The sequence below is a fragment of the Cyprinus carpio genome, chromosome B21 (assembly GCF_018340385.1).
Source record: "Cyprinus carpio isolate SPL01 chromosome B21, ASM1834038v1, whole genome shotgun sequence".
In the NCBI taxonomy this organism is placed as follows: domain Eukaryota; kingdom Metazoa; phylum Chordata; class Actinopteri; order Cypriniformes; family Cyprinidae; genus Cyprinus; species Cyprinus carpio.
The window spans coordinates 8,977,820-8,999,134 of record NC_056617.1 but is presented as its reverse complement, the minus strand read 5'-3'; the positions used below and the strand labels follow the sequence as shown (position 1 = coordinate 8,999,134).

The window sequence follows — 21,315 nt, the reverse complement described above, 5'->3', positions numbered from 1 at the left end:
TCAATGAGAAATCGCAGTGTGCTGGTAATTATAAAGAACTGTCATTCTGAAGTACGAATGCTGAAGGTTACTCTATGACAGAATCAATAGACATGCCCTCTATTCCTACAATGCGTGTCCCATTGAATGCACTTTAAGGGAGCATCTCTCTGTGCTTCTCTTATTAACACTGTCCTTTCCCTTTGATATTTTGCTCTTCTTTATAAAAGTGGGATTTGTACCGCTCTTACTTGTTGAAAGAACTTCATCAAAGTTGAGCTGGAGCTCACTGACACAAACTGACCCTGGGGAAACCATCTCTGTTTGTGTTTGTGTAGCTGCGAGTGCGTGTGTGGGACCTGACATTTCAGCAGACTATAATCAAACGCAGACACTCTAATTCAAAGACACATCACAATACCAATCAACTCCTTTTCTTTCCGTGCAAGCGAGTCATTTTGATGCCGTGTTAAAGACTCGGAGACCTCTGATGGTTGTTTGAAATAATGAGCTTTTTTCTCGCAGGCATAATGCCAGAGCAAGTGAGAGGCAGGCTGAGAGTAATGTCCCCACAGAATTGAGAATAACACCTTTTTTGTGCATCTTTACTGTTTGTGTGAGAGAGACGGAAAGCTCACTTTAATGTGCACCCACTGATTTGTGGGTAATAGACAATGCTTTCTGTGCAATGGTGTGTTTAGATGTGAAATATCAAGCTTTCCGCCATCGCAAATGGTTCGGGTCGCTCCAGGGGGCAAAGTTATGCTTAGCTTCAGCTATATTCAGACGGTAAAATGGAGACCCTGGACTCCGAGTTCCTGCTGGCTGCTACACACCCACTGTTCCTGACATTCAAATACCAGATGCATATAATAATAATCAAGCTGTGCTTCCATCTGCAGAGCTATAAAGAAAAGAGAAGCATAATTTCAGCTAAAGATCTTCACCTTTTCCTAACGTGTGTGTGTGTGTATATATATATATATATATATATATATATATATATATATATATATATATATATATATATATATATATAAAACATGTGTATATGTATACTTTTATGCTGACTGGGGATTTTATAAAGTGAAGCGGCCTGTGAAAAGCCTCAGGGTTGCCAAAAGTAAGTAGCTGTCAGTGCTTATGACAACCAGGCCTTACTTTGCATTAAAAGCAACTGAACCGTGTTCTAGAAAAGAAAAACAGTCAATCAGCATGGAAGCCGTTCTTGGATGTGGAGCCAAGTCATCTCTTAATCGTGTTTGTACTATAAACATTACAACATATCGTATATCATTTATGGTAAATTGTAAATGTTTTAGCTGAGTTTTAAAAATGCATTTCTTTTACTCTTGGTTGGAATGTTTTTTTTGTTGTTGTTGTTGTTTGTTTTTTGTCAGTGGTGTTGCAGTTAAGTGAAGGTAATGGGAAGCAGTCGCACCACTCATGAATTTGACAATTGTGGTGGTTTTCAAGATGAGGGAAGGCAATTCAAAAACTGTCATTCTAGCACTGATCATGATCAAATGTTTAAAAACATTTCATTAACAAAACAGGGTTTTCTCAAACACACACACACATGCACACACTCACAAAAAAAGCAGCATAAGGAAGTTGAATTTTAGAACAGATTTTATATTTGTTCATTTCATTTATTTATATAGTGTTTTTATTATCATATTAACAGTATATTACTGTAATAAATTATAATTTAATAAAATAAATATAAATAATATAAAATAAATATTTTTCCTGATTATATCAATACTATATAGTATAATATAATAAATTATATTTTAATAAAACAGAAAGATATACAAAGAAGATACTAAAATAAATATAAAATAAATAATTATACAATTATAAAACACTTTATACTTTTTTGTTGTCAAAGATAGTAAATTTACTACTTTTTGCTAATTTTTTTACCTTTTTTAAAATTGGGAAAAAAATTACATAACTGTGACATGACTGTCAAAATTAAAAGTTATAAATAGTTAAAAATGTTTTATAATGTACAGTATACAGCTTTGTGTAAATTGTAGACTTTTGCCATCTGAAAACGAATGACATTATCAGTCATGCCCTGGATTACATAACTTACACGGTTACAACTTTTAAAACTGTGTTTGTCTGCGGAAAGTTTTAATATTTTTTTTTTTTTTTTTTTTAAAGACACCTCTTCAGCTGAACAACCGGTATGATGTTAAACTACAGTACAATCCATTGAACGCACTGTACTTCTTTCTCTCAAAGCTTCGTTTTTATTCCTGTCAAAATTAAATATGGTGCTACCCTGACCAAGGTCTGTTGCAGACTTGGTCTAGCTAAAGTCTATTGCCTTCTGAAAGAGAATGACATTTATCAGTCACCTCAGTTGTCCCTAATAGCAAACCCTAATATAATCGCAGTCATACTACATAAGCAGTTGGATTTTGACTGTGTGATTTGTGTGTTTCTGACAGGATGTCATGACTGTGGAAGAGGAGAGCACCTCTTGTTACTGCCTGTTGGACACTCAGTGCTGCCACCTGTTGGTGGAGAGACCGGGGTGTTACGCTTTAGTGGGAGAGGCCCTCACACAAGCGGCAGGGAAGAGACTCCGACTTGCTGCATTTGGAAACATGGAGCCCAACTTCCTCAACTACAGCATTCGAGTTTACTGCGTCGATGATATGCCCCATGCCTTTCAGGTGGGTAAAGACATGTTGTGTTTCAGATGCTGATGCACTAATTAAGAAGCCACAAGTTTATTCAAACCAGTTCATGCTGGTCCTAACTGGTCTTTCCATAGGGTGCGTTTTTGGCTTTCACAGATGTAGGCTTCTTAAATGTCATGATACATATCCCCTTCACACTGCATGTGGCATTAGATGGAAATCCACAGCTTATGGGATATTTGCATTCATGGGGCAGCGTGTTATGGCTGGCCGTCATGCCTTGTGGGTACTCTGGTTTTACGCTCCACTGAAAGTCAGCTGGACCAATCTCTCTCTCTCTCTCTCTCTCTCTCTCTCGCTCTCTCTCTCGTGCACACACACATCTCCAGCTAACTGATAGAATAGCTTCTTAAATTACAAAGACACGGTGAGCCACTCTTGCTTCATGCATTCACTACGTGACTGAATATTTTCTGTGAGCTAATTAAAAGTGATTTACATTCTGTTAGGTGTGAAGTCTAGCTGAGTGGACACAGCTTCAGAGAAGTCTTTGTTCTGCACACACACTGATCTTACAATTTCTTCACTTTATGAAGACAGCATTATATGTCATTTATATTTAATGTTTCTTCTTGGTTATGGAGATGTGGAGATGTCTTTGTGTTGCATTTAAGCCTCAAGATGTACACAAACTAAATTAGTGGCGTTATTTTTCTCTCCGACCACACACACAATGTACCGATGTCTGGAGTGTTTTTGCACTCAAGGTAAATTAATAAATTTAATATATGTTGGGATATTATTATGCCTTCAGAAAGGTACCAGAATTGCATTTTACAGTTCAGTTTGACATCACAAGCCCTGTGTTAAAGGCCATGAAACTACAAGGTTTGTCCTACAAATGTACAGTTTTCAGTTATTAGTTGTGTACCATAGAGAATCATTGTAACAAGATTGACATTTTAAGATGTTAAATGTCACAAAACATATTAAAAAAATTAAGGGATAAAAAAGGAAAACCTGAAATACTAATATGAATAGTTAACTACCTGAAGGATTGATTTTTATTAAGGTTTTGTTGTTTCATGCAGTAATGTATTACTTTAAAAAGTGTAAAAAATCTGAAAACGTGAAATATATTGTAACAGTGATGACACAACCTTGAAACACAAAAATCTTTTTAATAATGCTGCCAGCTAAAATAATAAAGCTAAAAATGTTGAGATAGAATAAAGAAAGTATGCTTTTACCTCTGCTTTCATTAAAATGTGCATATTTAATAATATTGCAAAGAGACACTGGAAACAAAGGCCTCAGGACAGGCCAAAATTTTGTGGTGAATTTAAAAGAATAAAAAATTAAGTTTGTTGTTAAGCTTAAGATTAAGCTGGGCTGTTGTTTAATTGTCTAGAAAATGTCTATATAATGCATAGCAAAAACTATTTATTGTTATTGTAGAAGCTACACATTACCATTCAAAGGTTTGTAAAATAACTGTTTTTCTCAAAATCAAATTTGCCTTGATCTTTTGGGATATGAGAGGTCTTTGTACCATTAAAACATCCTGCGAGTTTCATAGCTTAAAACATCCTTCTCATTATAAACAAAGCGTTTATTTAATCAAGCTTTAAAAATGGCTCGTTTTGGATCTGAGATGCAAGATGATGTCACACGGGCACAGACATTTGCATAAACACTGCCTCTAGACCAAGACATTGATGAATACTCATCTTCTCAATATAGGCCCCGCCCACTGGCTTTCACTCGCTGACACATGATTACGCTGAATGCGAGTGTCGCGTCGCATCTAAAGCAAATAGAAATTACACTGCCACTATCTTATCTAAACTGGCCCACACACTTGAGTCTGTCCTCAATAGGACAAATGGAGTGAAAGAACAGATGCTCGTTCGCATCTTTGTACAGATATCAGAAGTTTCTCAGAGTAAGGAACGAATGGATAGTACGGCAGAGGATTGTTCAGAGTATTTTGTTTTGTAAATGAGGCAAAGTGTCATGGTGAGGTCACAAAGAAACATTTGTTGAAAGATGAAGCGGTACTAAATCTGACTGCAGCTGCATCACAAACCGTAAGTAAATTTGATTTCATAATGCTTTGCCTGGAAATGACCATTTTATTTTGATTATGTTGTCAAAACACTCATTTGCAATAGTGTTTATACTGTTTCCTATGCAATGACGTTAGCCAATCATAACAGTTGCCAGTTACTGCCAAGCCTTAAAGGATACGCCCCTTAAAACAGGTCGTTATAGACAGATGGTCAGAATGATGGTTGAAAATAGTACATTTTCCACATTTATTTGGTTTTTTTGTGCAAAAAACTTTAACATTATAAATAAACCTCAAAGAACATAATAAAATAATAATAATAAAAAAAAATCCATGTCATGACCCCTTTAATAATTTTATGGAAACCTTGATTTCCAGGATTGTTTGATTAATGCAGCCTTGAAGAATTTGTATCTTTTTTTTAATGGTAGTGTATGTAAGGGAGCCCCAATGGATCTTTAGAATAACCTGTATAATGTCTCAATAAAAATGCAGACCTGAGAGTTAGGTAAATCATATAGACAATACCATTAGCTCAATATAAACACAATAGAAGTCAATGAAAAGTCTCCACCATGACAGAAAAACAACCGCATGTGTGTGACAGATCTTGGTTCTGTGAAGTCTTCTTCCAAAAAAGGACACACTCACGAGTGAATGGTCAAAGATTGTATTTCTCCACACCAAAGCACTCTTCCACTTTGTTTATCCAGCCGTTCACCTGCCGTTTTTTCTTCTTTTGTACTCTTTGTTGTCAGCTGTGTTTGCATTTCACAAAACAGCAAATGAATTCCTCCCTGGAAACTGAACGAATTCAGGCCAGGATCGATCAGTGGCCATCACAGCAAGAGACTGTTTTCCTGTCCTTTGTGACCAAGAGAGAGAGAAAGCGAGAGAGAGTGAGAGACGTAATGCTTTTAATGCTACTGTGCCATTGTCAACAATTCCCACAGAATAGATGCAAAGAGCACAAAATCACCCGTGCCTTTCATCAATGGCGATTCTATCCAACCAGTGTCTCTCGCTCCTGTTCTGCATGCCATTTTGTGTGCGTTGCATTTGTGCACAGGGGAAAGGTACACAACGTTCATTGTATTCGACCGAGGTGGGAATTGAAGGCATTGTACCTTTAGAGTTATTAGTTGTTGTGTTGCCAGATTTTTTTAAAAAAATTTTATATTAAGCCCAGGGTGTTATTGTAATTCCATTCTTATAGATGAAAAATGCAATGCAGGCATTTCTTCGACCTGTTTGTTGGTCTTGGGGTTGGAAACGTCAGCCTCGCGTTGAGGTTTTTAATCACTCTCTGCTCCATCTTCTCAGGTTATGAAGATTAAAGGTGCCACCATACCCAGGAAATAGCTGTTGTGTAGCGTAGGAGGGCTGTTTTTTTCAGCTGAATAATTTAAACATGAGCAATCAGTTGAGTTCTGTTTCTGGTGGTTGGGTATTGTATATGTCAGGATGTGTTTATGCATGAGCGTTTATATCTTTATTTACTCTTCCTCGCAGGAGGTGGTATCCGTGGAACGGAGTCGAGGAGGGCGCCTCCTGGAGGAACCCAAGACCCTGCTCTTCAGAGCGAACTCTTTTAGCCTGCAGGTCTCCATCCAGGACATCCCCCAGTTCCTGTGGAGCATCAAACCTTTCACCACCTGCCAGGTGCTGTCCTCTTGAATATGGATGCAAGCTTCTTATGAAAATGCATGAGTTTTGTTAATATGCATATGAGGCTGAATATTAATGAGATGTCAAATTCCAATGTTCATTTGACTGGTCGTATGAATATTAATACAGCTCTGTTTAAGGTAGTTTAGCCAGAGGCCGTGGTAGGAATCCGGTGTCTTTTTCCTGGAGATAAGGATGTTTTTTTTCCACCAGTATGGTTTAACAGGACGGTATCAATCAAATTTATGTTTTAAAGAATAATTTTAATGGACAAATTGCACAAATGTCATACATTACTGTTACTGTTTTTCAAATCCCCCAAACTTAAGTATTATAACTTTGGCGCAAAATACCTCAAATCAAGTGCTTAGATGCTTGTTTAGAAAACAATTTTCTCTCACTAAACAATCAAAAAATCCCTTAAACTTATGAAAATGGGACCCAAATCATATTTAATACCCTTCGTAGAGCTTATTTTGACTTGGGCCATAACAACATCCTACCAGTTGCATAGCAATGCTCCGGAAACCATCCAGAAAACGTTAGTATCATGGTGTTAGGTTTAGCATTGACAAGCAGCACTATCTATCTAGTTTTATTTGCTACATCAGCAGAGCTATATTTCAGTATTAGTGTTATTTTGTCAAATTGTTTCTGTTTTTGGATGACACATTCTCAAGAGTGTTTTTCTCAATGCTGTTTACCCACCATTCCTTTCTTCATAAAGCTTTATGACCGCAGGCGCATTTTTATCCAAATCATACCCATAGCAAGCCCTGTTTTGTCATACTAGGCTGTGTTCTGGCAGGGCCGTCAGTGACATGACACTAAGTAAATTAGCTTCAGCGGCTTCAACAGCAGAATAACAATAAGGAGGAGAGGAGAAGAGGCACATACAGTATGCTTCCTATTGATTCCCTATTGATTTCCTCCTTTTTCTTCCTCTTTTGGAGCAGGAATTCTCCTTCTCTCAGGTGTGGTGCAGTAGCCAGTCTCCTCTGCAGTGTGCCTTTTCTCTAGAGCGCTACAGTCCAGCAGCCAATCAGCTCTCCTGTAAGATCAGTGTTCGGCAGGTCAAAGGTCATGAGCAGATCCTACAGGTCTACACCACCATTGCTGAGGTATGGAAGCTTAAAACTCACATTATAAAAACACAAAATTTAGAAATATTGACAAAGTGCAATAGAGATATCTTGTGGTGTTTGGAATATTGATGATCCATTTACAGTATTTTTAATATAGTGGACCTCTGAAATTTTAATAGTGAGTGGAACCTAAAATCTGGTGTTGATTCTGATGCCAAAAAATAAAAATAATTAGCACTGTCAATTGATTAAAAAACTAATTAATTACACATCAGGGGCAGTCGTGGCCTAATGGATAGAGAGTTGGAGAGTCGCGGGTTGAGTCTCAGGTCCAGCGGGGATTGTAGGTGGGGGTAGTGAATATCCAGCGCTCTCTCCACCCTCAATACCACGACTTAGGTGAGACCCTTGAGCAAGGCACCGAACCCCCAACTGCTCCCCGGGCACCGCAGTGTGTGTGTTCATGGTGTGTGTATGTACACTACTCACTGCTATGTGTGTACACTTGAATGGGTTAAATGCAGAGCACAAATTCCAAGTATGGGACACCATACTTGGCCAGACGTCACGCCCTTCCTTTCTTTTCATTCCTTCCTTTTTCTGTAATTAATTGCAAATAATCACATATTGATATTATATACAGTATTCATATTGTCAATTGCCACATTGAATTTCCAAGTTAAGGATTGTATTAAATATGTGTTTAATGGCTTCTGCTGTACTAAGTAGCCTAGCATTAATGAAGGCCAGTATCATTGATACCAATACTGCTACGTATAGGCATTTTCCCTCAATTTATTTCATTAGTTATAGCCATTCAAAATTACAGTATAATTGAAAGACATTATTTTTAATATTTAATACGCTTCAAAAAATATAACAACTTTTAATTTAACTGAAGTCAAAACAATATTAATATATATATTTATACACATATATATATATATATATATATATATATATATATATATATATATATATATATATATATATATATATATATAATATATATATATATATATATATATATATATATATATATATTATTCACATAAAATATAAATTGTAGCTGCAGCAGGTTTCACTTTAAAATCAACACAGTCTCTATAAATCCTGATTCACATGACGCGAATCTGACACACATCCGGTTTTCTTGCAACGCAACGTTTTAACGCATTTAAGACTGTGTATACGAGGTCCCTCACCAAAAAATGGGCATTTTGATAATTTTGTGTGATTTTATCTAACTGTCTGAAGCAGCTTTCTGTGCGCGCACACATCTCGGATTTCTGTGTTCACATCTGCTTCACAGACAGCACCAAATAGACCTTTTTCACACTTCGCATTCAAAAAGCAGAAGCTTTACATAGTAGTGTAAAATAACTTCTGCTGTAACCTGTATGAATGGCAGTATTGTGATATACTGGTGTACAATTCATCAGATGAATGTTTCATCAAAATATTTCAACCACAGTTTACAATCATAATCAGGTATCATGAAAAGAAAAGAAAAAAAAAACGTTTGCTTTCCATTGATGTATGGTTTGTTAGGATAGGACAATTTGACCGGGTTACAGCTTTATTTGAAACTTTATTTTTCATTTGAAAATCTGGAAAGTGAGATACAAATCAAAATATTGAGAAAATCACCTTTAAAGTTGTCCAAATGAAGTTCTTAGCAATGCATATTAAAAAAAAAAAAAAAAAGTTTTGATATATTTAAGGTAGGGAATTTACAAAATATCTTCATGGAACGTGTATCTATGCTTAATATCCTAATTATTTTTGCCATGAAATAAAAATCGATAATTTTGACCCATACAATGAATTGTTGGCTATTGCTACAAATATACCGTGCTATTTATGAGTGGTTTTATGGTCCAGGGTCACATATAGCTTAAAGGGTAATAAAAACAGAGGAGGTTAGAAATCTCACAGAACATTAACTATGAGTAAAGACTGTTACAAATTAAACACTAATAATGTTAGCACTGCTTTCATGCACTCACTTTCTGATAAAATCATCAGGTATTAGATCAAATTAAGGTTGTTCAAATAAATTCATATTTTTTTAGCCCAGAGTCGATTATTCAACAATAGCTGGTTTTATCACCTTAAATGTGTCATGTCCTCCAGGTTTGGGTGCAGTGATTGAAGGGCATTATATTGAACTGAAAAAAATAATAATAATTGCACAATTAACACGTCAATTTTGACAGCCCTAGTTATAATACAAATATCATATTTTTAATCAGTCAAAAATGAAATAAATTCATATCACTGAAGTCTGTGCTGATCCATCGATATAATTGGTGTTTTAACTGGATTTTAAAAACAAACAATGGACAAATTCCCAAATATTTTCATTTAATTGAAATGTGAATTCCCTGATCGTTTTATCCAAATGTAACCCCTCTGTGAACCCCTCTAATATGTCATTGTGATACTTTTTTTCCTCCAGAATGAAAAAGACACAGTGCCATTCTTCACACAATCAGACTGTACCATCACCTCTCAAACGGGATCCAGAGCCTTCAAAATCCCCCTGTCCATTCGCCAGCGAATCTGCGCCACCTTCGACACAGCGAATGCCAAGGGCAAAGACTGGCAGCTCTTAGCACAGAAACTGCATATAGACAGGTGAGAAATTTATGCAAAAACACACAGTAGACATGCTTTGTCCATAAGCAAGCATACAGAAGGATGACATACATGCTTAAATACAAACATATGGACTCCCTCGCGTCTAATTTACTACATATTCTTCCAGCACATGGTCGCATTAACCTTCGGCAAAGCCACAGGCAGTAACTATGGGGCTGTAATCAGATCGAATTCATGCATCCCGCAACTGCCAGTTCCAGGAAAACATACCTCTCATCTATGACAATACATGAACACAGATATACTCACCCTTAAAGCGACAGTTCATCCTAAAAATGCAAATTCTGTCATTATTTATCAACCCTCGTGCCATTCAAACCTGATGTGCTTTCATCTAACAGTGCCGTATTTGAATGCGAGACACATAGCAGAGGACTAGATTTTTGTCATTTTTGTCTGTGGTATATTTTTGCTGCTGCTACAATTTATGTCTTATGTGAATAATATATATATAAATATATATATTATTATATATATATAAATATATATAAATTAATACTTTTATTCTGCAAGAATGCATTAAATTTATCAAAAGTGGCAGTTAAGACTTTTACATTGTTACAAAAAAAAGTTTCAAATAAATGCTGTTCATCTGAACTTTCTATTGGTCAAAGAATCCTGAATGCATTGCTTCACGGATTGCACACAAACATTAAACAGCACAACTTTTTCAACTGATAATAAAAATAGATGTTTCTTGTGCGTCAGATGAGCTTATTAGAATTTTGTGTTAAATGATTTTTTGAAAGTGAATGAATTTTCATTGAGTGAACTCTCCCTTTCAAAACTGTTTTGATTCCATTTATGTGTAACATGAATGTGTTTGAACATTCATTCAGGTCTCTTTGTTATTAAACTATCTTTTCTACTCTTTCTCTTTATTCCGCTCAAAAACATCCTTGGTCGTCTGCCCAGCTATAGCAATTTTTAACAACAGTTTCATTTACTAGCTGCCTGTTTTTATTTTATTTCCATTTCCCATGGTTATTTCAAAAACGCTTGACAAAAACATTGTACAAACAGAACCTCCGATCAAAATGTCTAAGAGGTCTTGAGTTTAAAATCTGTAGCATGTTTATTCGCTTCACTGCAGCGGAGGATGAAAATAGCTTTCTTTCGTAATGTGGGTTTACTTTTGTAATATTTTCACCAGGGATAAAAGAATGAGTTGTTTTTGAAATGAGGCTGGGAGAGTCGGACAGAAGGATTTAGGGGAATTTTCTAGCTGGTCAGAGCCCCAGGCAGTGTGTAATGAGAATGTCTCCTCCTTGTTAAGCGGATTTCTGCAATTACCTTCTGAGGATGTGCAAGCTCCTCTAAACAGCGCAGAGGGCAATTACCCAGAGAGCTGTGGTGCAGGAGTTGTAGCACAACACTGGCCCCTGCTGGAGTCCGAATACTCACAGAAAATCAAAGAATTACATTGTTTACATCCCTCTGCGGTATGTTGATGGACTCTGGGTAATGGTTAGGTAAAATATCCTGCTTAAAATGTTTTGAAATCCAGCATGGCCTCTTTTGTGACCTCAGCTGACTGTTTAACCAGCGATATCACCAGTTTTATCCATCCAGTTGGAACCTGCTTGCATGGAAATGAATGATGGTTAGTTTTGACTTTACTGGCAGATGTGACTCTTTGTTTTCTAAAATAACTGCAATGCAAGGTCAGCGCAAGGTCAACAGGAAGTGAGATGAAACCCAGCCACATTAAAATGTGGAGGCAGAAGATGGGCTATGTCTGTGTCTTTAAGACACACACCTGCAGAACTGGGATTTCCGCTTCTGTGATTCAATTATGTCTCAAAGATGGGTTGATTTTCTTCCAGCAAAACTTCTTTAATATCCTTCTCACTTTTATAAACTAATTTAACCGTTTTGATATGTTGTTGGGGCATACAGGCATTACAGGATAACATTATTAAATTGAAAGTTATGCAGACTGAGAATCCTTGCAATAGAGTGTAATAATTCAGTGTCTTGGCGGAATAATTTGCATTTATGTACCCAAACTTGTGAGTTAGCTCAATACGAATTTAAAATAAAAACAGACAAAAATATAAACACTGCTTATTCACAGATTTAAAAACATACAGCATTTATATATCTAGGTTAATGATTTTAAATTTATATTTATAAACACTGTATTTGTAAATGTATCATATTTTTAAATATACTGTTCAAATGTTAATTCATAACCCGTTAACTGTTATTCATTTATACTTGTATCATTTTAACATAAAATCTAAACGTGTATTAGTATGTGTAGAAATTAATAGGAATTTAGATTAATAAATGCTGTAAATATTGTTCAGTGTTGGTTCATGATACCTAATGCATTGTATGTTGGTTACACTTTATTAATTGATATTAATTAACTACACGTACTTACTATATGGTTAGGCTTAGGATTAGGGTTTGGCTTAGGTTGCTTGCATGTACTGTAATTATGCATAATTCACAATAAATAAAAAAGTAATTAAAAATAACATATGTAACAACGACACCTTAAAATACAGTTGCATCTCAATAAATTAGAATGTCATGGAAAAGTTCATTTATTTCAGTAATTCAACTCAAATTGTGAAACTTGTGTATTAAATAAGTAGTTTAAGTCTTTGGTTCTTTTAATTGTGATGATTTTGGCTCACATTTAACAAAAACCCACCAATTCACTATCTCAACAAATTAGAATACTTCATAAGACCAATTAAAAAAAAAAAAAAAAAAAAAAAACATTTTTAGTGAATTGTTGGCCTTCTGGAAAGTATGTTCATTTACTGTACATGTACTCAATACTTGGTAGGGGCTCCTTTTGCTTTAAATACTGCCTCAATTTGTTGGTGGGCATGGAGGTGATCAGTTTGGGGCACTGCTGAGGTGGTATGGAAGCCCAGGTTTCTTTGACAGTGGCCCTCAGCTCATCTGCATTTTTTGGTCTCTCATTTTCCTCTTGACAATACCCCATAGATTCTCAGTGGGGTTCAGGTCTGGTGAGTTTGCTGGCCAGTCAAGCACACCAACACCACGGTCATTTAACCAACTTTTAGTGCTTTTGGCAGTGTGGGCAGGTGCCAAATCCTGCTGGAAAATGAAATCAGCATCTTCAAAAAGCTGGTCAGCAGAAGGAAACAGGAAGTTCCCCAAAATTTCTTGGTAAACAGTGCAGTGACTTTGGTTTTCAAAAAACACAATGGACCAACACCAGCAGATGACATAGCACCCCAAATCATCACAGAGTGTGGAAACTTAACACTGGACTTCAAGCAATTTGAGCTATGAGCTTCTCCATCCTTCCTCCAGACTCTAGGACCTTGGTTTCCAAATGAAATACAAAACTTTCTCTCATCTGTAAAGAGGACTTTGGACCACTGGGCTAACAGTTCAGTTCTTCTTCTCCTTAGCCCAGGTAAGACACCTCTGACGTCTGTGGTTCAGCAGTGACTTGACTTAAGAGGAATACGACAACTGTAGCCAAATTCCTTGACACGTCTGTGTGTGGTGGCTCTTAATGCCTTGACCCCAGCCTCAGTCCATTCCTTGTGAAGTTCACTCAAATTCTTGAATCGATTTTGCTTGACAATCATCATAAGGCTGCGGTTCTCTCGGTTGGTCATTTTTCTTACACACTTTTTTCTTTCACTCAACTTTCTGTTAACATGCTTGGATACAGCACTCTGTGAACAGCCAGCTTCTTTGGCAATGAATGTTTGTGGCTTACCCTCCTTATGAAGGGTGTCAATGATCTCTTCTGGACAACTGTCAGATCAGCAGTCTTCCCCATGATTCTGTGGCCTAGTGAATCAAACTGAGAGACCATTTTGAAAGCTCGGGAAACCTTTGCAGGTGTTTTGAGTTGATTAGCTGATTGGCATGTCACCATATTCTAATTTGTTGAGATAGTGAATTGGTGGGTTTTTGTTAAATGTGAGCCAAACTCATCAAAATTAAAAGAACCAAAGGCTTAAACTACTTCAGTACACGAGTTTCACAATTTGAGTTGAATTACTGAAATAAATGAATTTTTCCACAACATTCTAATTTACTGTGATGCACCTGTAAATTGTTCCCGTAATGTTAAAATTGTAACCTTATTATAATGTTTTACCGGTGTTTTCTGTTGTCTTGGGCTTCACACGACATGAATATGTAATAGGCTGATTTTATAGACCACTAACAAACTTAAAAATGTATAAAATACCAGTTAAAGTATACTTAAATTGTTTCACAAACACAATTTCATTAGCATTTCACCTCCTCAAGTCTTAAATATTTCAAAGTTATCATTTGTCCCTGCTTGTTTAGTCATTTTTTATTCAGTTGTTGCAATTGTAATTTGGTTCTGTTCAGATTGTGCTCTTAATCAAAGTTTGCCCTTCTTTTTCTCCCATACAGAAACCTGGGTTATTTTGCATGCCAGACAAGCCCGTCCGCTGTCATTCTGAGTTTATGGGAAGCTCAGCATCAGGAACGAGGTGATCTGGACTCTTTGGCCAGCGCTCTAGAGGAAATCAGCAAAGTTCAGTCTAAACACTCCACCAGCGTTGACACTCTGGACCGCATCAGCAAAACCATCCCCTCCAGCAACTCCACCATGAACCGCAGCAGTGAGGAGCTCGACGCGAACCACACCTAAGAACAGTTTCATTGGAAATGAAGACTAAGACATTGTCCTTATCGGAGATAAGAGGGTACGACGAAGGGAGAGAGGAGGCGGCATTTTAAGAGGTTGCAAAGAGTTGCTCCTCCCTCTCCTTGGCTGATAAAAACAGGGTGTTAAAGATGGGTTGTGACCAAATATACAAGCTTCAGTGATTCACCGAAACTCACACATGCACACAGTATTCCTATCAAATACCCTTAAACGCATCAGAGCAAACTGACTTGTACACTAAGCCTGTCTGATGAAATTTTGCAGCTAAAGATTGTGGGTATGCTTTTGCGATCGTTTGTTTCCGTGAAGGCAAACAGAAATTAAAACAGCCTAAATGTTGACTTGCGACCACAGACTGGGCTGCCTCGATGCTTCAGAGTGTTGAAGAATGTGTCGTCATTTTTGTGGGACACTTTTAATTTGCGTCTTTCTGTTTGAAAGCCACAATGGTTGTCTGCATTTCTGAGTAACTTTCTGATTGCAAATAGATTTAAAAAAAAAAAAAAAAATCTGTACTATTGAATACTGTTAAAGCCTGTTGGATAGCAACCAATGTAAACTGAAAGATGTACTCAAAGATAACCAAAACAAAACATTGTTATACATTTACTTTTGCAGCCTATCGAAATATATAATTATTATTGTTGTTATTTTTTGTCTGAAGGAGGGAATATAAAAGAACGCAGAAAATGATCATGCTTAATGAGAAAGTTTGATTTGAGGTAAGGAATATCATTACAAATTTAAAGGGACAGTTCACCTAAAGAAAATAACCTAGAAATTCTTCAAAATCATAAAAGTACTTCTTGTTACTCATCACTATATCTCAAGACTTCTAAAGCCATATGACAGCTTTATGTTAGAAACAGACTGACATTTTAATCATTTAAGGTCCAATTTATGGCTTGAAATCTTCGATCCACATCCGAAAATAAGAGTGACCAGTGCATTAATTAAAATTTGGTTTTATTCCTCAAAAGAAAGAAACTGGTAGAAATGAGTATGGAACAGAAGAGGGTGAGAAAATGATGACAGAATTGTTATTTTTGGGTGAACTGTCTCTTTAAATATTACCAAGCTGCTGATTGGTCAGAATCCTTCTCTATCAGCTGTCTCTCAAAATGACAAATGATGGACAGCTGTGTGTAAAATTAATTGGATAACCTAGTAAAAATTAATCAAACATATTTTGACAGGAACCTCTGGTGGTTTGTTCTGAATGTAGAGAACACACATTCTTATCCTCAGAGAGGAGTGATTTTTTTCCCACTGTTGTTTTATTTTTCCTCTAAATACATCCAGTACCAGCTTGTGACCTCATATTGACCAGATGGGATCAATGATGACCACCGAAAAAGCATTTTAGCACATCTCACCTGCTGGAAAACTACAATATGCTGACAGGTGCACACGCATACATGCATAAAAATGCATACATGTATAATCAACTTCACGTCTGAACAAAAAGTGTACAGTATCTGTCGCATCTCATCCCAGGTATCACACATCACTTGTGAAAGATGAGCTGTGCGAGAGAGTGTGTTGCTAATGCTAGATTATCATACAACTGTGAATATGTGATGAAATAGTCCATTGCATCAGACTATAAAAAGAGATTGTAGGCATTTTGATGTACGAAATTATTAACAAAATCTTATATATGCTGTGTCTGAGGTACATTAGGGAGGGAATGAAAGGGAAGGGAGGAAATAAGAATTAAATAAGGAAGCGAGATGGCAAAGTAAGAGGAGAAGAGAATAGAAAGTGAAAAAGAATGGTAGAATACATGAGGAAAGAAAAAGGGAGAGAAGAGACTTGGAAGGGAACTTATAAAATAATATTAGAGTAAATCATAAAAGAAATAGGGAGGGAGAGAAAAGGGGGTGCAAAAAGAGGAAATATTAAAGTGAAGTGAAGGGAAATGGAAAGAGAAAAGAAAAGATGAAAGGAAAGGGGGAGGAAATGGGAAAGGGAAAAAAGAAGAAATGGGAGAGGAAAAAGAAGAAGAAACATGTAAAGTAGAGGAAATAGGGAAAGGAAAGAAGGAGAAATGGGCAATGGAGAGGAAATTGGAAAGGAAAAAGGAGGACCAAGAGGAGAAAGGGAAAAAGGAAGGGAAATGGGAAAGGAAAAAAGAGGGAAAGTGAAAAGAAATGGAAGGGAGAGAAACAAGAAAAGAAAAAAAATGGAAAGGGAAGATGAAATAGAGAGAGGAAAGAGAAGAGGGAAAAAAGAGTAACAAATGGGAAAGGGAAGATAAGGAACAAAAAGGAATGGAAAGGAAAGTGGAGAAGATGAGAAAGGAAAGAATGGGAGAGGATGGGAAAGGAACAAAAAGGAATGGAAAGGAAAGTGGAGAAGATGAGAAAGGAAAGAATGGGAGAGGATGGGAAAGGAAAAAGATGAGGAACAAGCAAAGTAAAGAAAGTGATGACCATTTTAATGACAGAAATTTACATGCATATCTGAGCGTGTGTAAACAGTACAGTTACAGGAAAGACTGTTATAAACGTTGCCTGTGGAGCAGAGAGCCCTCAGGCGTTTGATATGTAGAGCGTGTGCGTGTGCGTGTGCGTGTGTGTGTGTGTGTGAAAGAGAAAGACAGATGTTCTGATAGATTTATTTTATCCGGGTACATTTGTGTGTGTGATGGTATTTGTTGCCTTCTGAAAGACTATCGGTCAGAAAAAAAAAGAAAAAAAAAGGAAACATATCAGTTATTTTGGGAAAAATCGTGCTAGTGGCAGCTTAATTTGACTAAATAATATATTAACTGGCAGAACAAAAATAAATAAATAAATAAATAATGTTTTCATTAATCCTTTATAATGTAATTTTATAATATATAATGCATTTGTTCTGAGATATATATATATATATATATATATATATATATATATATATAATATATATATATATATATATATATATATATATATATATATATATATATATATATATATAAAGAGAGAACATCAATAAAGCATTTAATTTTGGACACTGAGTATCTAAATAGGCCTGCTACATAATTACAAAAAAAGCAATGAATGTCACATGTAGAATGTAAGAGTATACAGTAGGTATGCAGATAATGGACACTTTACTATCCCATAAAGCTATAGGAACCGAGCACATTCCAACACATTCAAACTATTTTTTTTTTTTTTTTTTTTTTTTTTTTTTATTAAAAGTACATTTTTCTTTATTTAAGTGCCAGAAACTGGGAGATCTCTTTAAGTGCTATTAGTAGCAAGAGAATTAATCCTCCTGGGAAAAAAATAGCTAGAATACACCTGACATCGCTCTCTATTGCCAATGTGCAAAATTGGAATGAATTTGTAAAATGTCCATTTTTAAGAATAGTGTAATAAGACAAAGATTCATAGCATACTGTTGTTGCAACTTTTATCTGTTCATAATTTGTTTTTCAAGCCATTTCAAATGATGGTAAACTGTATCCACTGCAGTAGTCCTAGTATTTCATTCATGGCTGTGTATTGTGTGGTGCTGCAATAAGTGATTATTAGCAGCAGAGGGCGACATATAACTTGTTTTCCCCCCATTTCTCTCCTACAGCACTCTGCTTACAGCAGTGATTCTAAGCCTTTTAGACTTTAAAGACTTTCATTGTCCACAACAGTGTTCAAAAGCACAATGACTTTGGCAGCTGTTCGTGATTCACTGGATAAGGATTTAGGATACAGATTTAAACAAATGATTTTACTAAACATTTCCATCTAATACAATACATGTATATTCATAAAATGTATCAAAATATCCATAGAGTTAAAAGATGTTATTATTTTACATTATATTTTCAGGTCTATAATCAACAATTAGGCTAAAAATAAAGCTTTCTAATATATACATGTTTTCTAAGGCCGTGGGAATTATTTTTTAAGCTCATTTAAATTGTTTTTTTTTTTTTTTTTTTCATTTTAAAACATGTTACATCTTAAAGAGTTAGTTCACCCAAAAAAGACAATTCTGTCATTAATTACTCACCCTCGTGTCATTCCAAACCCGTAAGACCTTCGTTCATCTTCGGAACACAAATTAAGATATTTTCGATCAAATCTGAGAGCTCTCTGACCCTCTACAGACAGCAATGCAGCTGCAATGATCACGGGTCCAGAAACGTAGCAAGGACATCGGTAAAATAGTCCATGTGGTCCATATCAGTGGTCCAATCGTAATTTTATGATGCTTCGAGAACACTTTTTGCGCTAAAAGAAAACAATAACATAATATATTTAAAAATTCTTACATTAGCATGCGTTCAAATTGTTTACGTTCAGCATGCGCGCAATTACGTTCTGAGGTAGGCTACTCTCCAAAATGGCGAAAGAAGAATTGTTGAATAAATTGTGTCATTTGTTTTTGCACAAAAAGTGTTCTTGTAGCTTTGTAAAATTATGGTTGAACCACTGATGTCACATGGATTGTTTTACCGATGTCCTTGCTACATTTCTGGATCTGGGAACATTGCAGTTGCATTGCTATCTGTGGAAGGTCAGAGAGCTCTCAGATTTTATTAAAAATTCCTTCATTTGTGTTGTGAAGATGAATGAAGGTCTTATAGGTTTGAAATGACATGAGGGTGAGTAATTAATGACTCATTTTTGGGTGAACTAACCCTTTAAGGAGCATGTAAGTTTGCTGAGGCCCCCTAGTGGACCACTGACCCCTGGTTGAGAAACACTAGCTTCCAGTCAGATTCCTGGAGATTTTACCATTTTTACTTTTTCTAGTTTAATTTGTTTTTCAGTTTAAAGTTCTGCATATAGCACAAAAATCTGTTCTGATTCAGAAAAGTATTATATATTGATCTCTTTGATTTCTTTTTTTATATAAAATGTTTAATCCAGTACTTTACACTTGAAATGCACTGACTCTGGTGTTTTGAAGCAAGAACACAATGCTGTTTACATTAAGGAAGGATGCCATTCCAGATGTCACAGACCTCAGCCAGTGCCGACATCTCCAGCCTGGGCCTCTGACACTCACCAAACGTACGCACTTCCCTGGAGCTTCACACTCCCACTCGAAGACTTAACCTAAACAATCCAGATCTCTGGATAACACAGGGTTTGTGTGTGTGTGTGTGAGGCGATGACTGCTTTATACAAACATCTCTGTCACCAGTCCTTTATAATTCCTACACTGTTAACAGTCCACTAAAGTATTTACACTTCAATTTCGAATGTATAACTGGTCAAACTGATGGCTCCTGTAAAGTTTATATCTTCCCAGAAGAGGGAACTGCACATGTCCTGATGAAAAACTTCCCCTTTCCTTTGTGCTTCGAGAAGCCCAAATCAGATATGGATCAAGTCACAAGACACTACGGAGGAATAATTTACGCAAGGCCTCAGGCGCTTTCAGGAGGTTCTAGTTTGTGAAACCGCAAACATATCCACCGCACAAGTGCAAGTCAGTAATTACAAAACTAGCAACTCTGTTTTAAAGTACCGGTTTTATCCCTTTAAGCCTGGCCCGAGGTTGCACATACTGTATTATACAGGCATTTTTGTGCATTCTCATCGGTTTTTGTTCGTTAAATGAAGGTTTTACTGTGTTCGTGGTGTTGTGTGAGTGGGCCGCTTTGTCCCTGCTGTTCACAGGGGCAAATGAGCCTGCGACTCGAATGAACACAGCATGACCACCAGATGTCAAACTCTACAGGGCAACCTCCACCCTGCTTTTTCTCACCGCCTAACTGCTGGGACAACTGTTCTCACTCAGATGGATAAAAGATGACTGTCTCTTTTCCCTTTTTTCTTCTTCTCTCTCTCTTACTCACTCTCTCAGGGCCGGATGAAAGGCCTCCTAAACACCCACTCCATTTGCATGCCATTCAGTCCAGAACACACAGGGAGCCTGTGTGCCGGAGAGAAGAAGGAGGGAGAGGGAGAAAAGAGATAGACGAAGAAAGAGAGAGGGAGAGCAGTGCACCGAGCAAGAAAGGTCACAGCTAACTGTATAACTGTACAGCAATTTTGAGCGCGAGAGATAACTAGATAACGCTCAAGTACGCTTTGTGTAGTGAAAGAAACCGAGAGACAAAAAGAGGAGCAGGGTAAAGTAGAGTCATGTGAAGCTCATGAGGGCAGACCTTTCGAAAAAGTTCTGAATTGTTGCTCACTGCCTTGTTTTGCAGTTTACGTCCTTTGTAACTTGGATACAAGCACACACTCTCTCTTTCTTTCTGTTTTATCACTTTTGTTTTTGTAGGGAGGCCATCAGGGATTCTGATGCAGTTGTTTGTACAGTGCACTCAGGGAAAGTAAAATGCAATGTAAAAATGCTGCAGTAAACAATGATTATTGGTAAGTTGTAAGTTACCTTGGTGGAAAAGTATATTAGAATTAATGAAAGGAGCATGTGGTTTTATAGTAAAATATATATATAAAAATAATTTATATAATGTAAAATGTATATAATTAATAGTGAAGTCCTGCAGAAAACATTGTTTATTGTTTAGCTGTAAGTTACCTTTTAATTTAAACTTTTAATTTTTATTTAATGGGACAATAC

The 21,315-nt window shown here is 36.4% G+C and overlaps 1 protein-coding gene across 7 annotated transcripts in view; it reads left to right on the top strand.

Annotated features, from left to right (window-relative positions):
• The window catches only part of LOC109045542 (netrin receptor UNC5D-like), a 180,045-nt gene extending 164,574 nt beyond the window's left edge, over positions 1 to 15,471 (top strand). For all 7 annotated transcript variants that reach the window (XM_042748500.1, XM_042748502.1, XM_042748505.1 and 4 more), the window contains 5 exons: positions 2,445 to 2,672; positions 6,223 to 6,372; positions 7,335 to 7,499; positions 9,925 to 10,103; positions 14,520 to 15,471. In XM_042748500.1, the coding sequence (XP_042604434.1) occupies positions 2,445 to 2,672; positions 6,223 to 6,372; positions 7,335 to 7,499; positions 9,925 to 10,103; positions 14,520 to 14,760 (963 nt within the window). In that variant the 3' untranslated portion in view covers positions 14,761 to 15,471. The remainder of the gene's footprint in view (positions 1 to 2,444; positions 2,673 to 6,222; positions 6,373 to 7,334; positions 7,500 to 9,924; positions 10,104 to 14,519) is intronic.
• Positions 15,472 to 21,315: the final 5,844 nt, after the last annotated feature.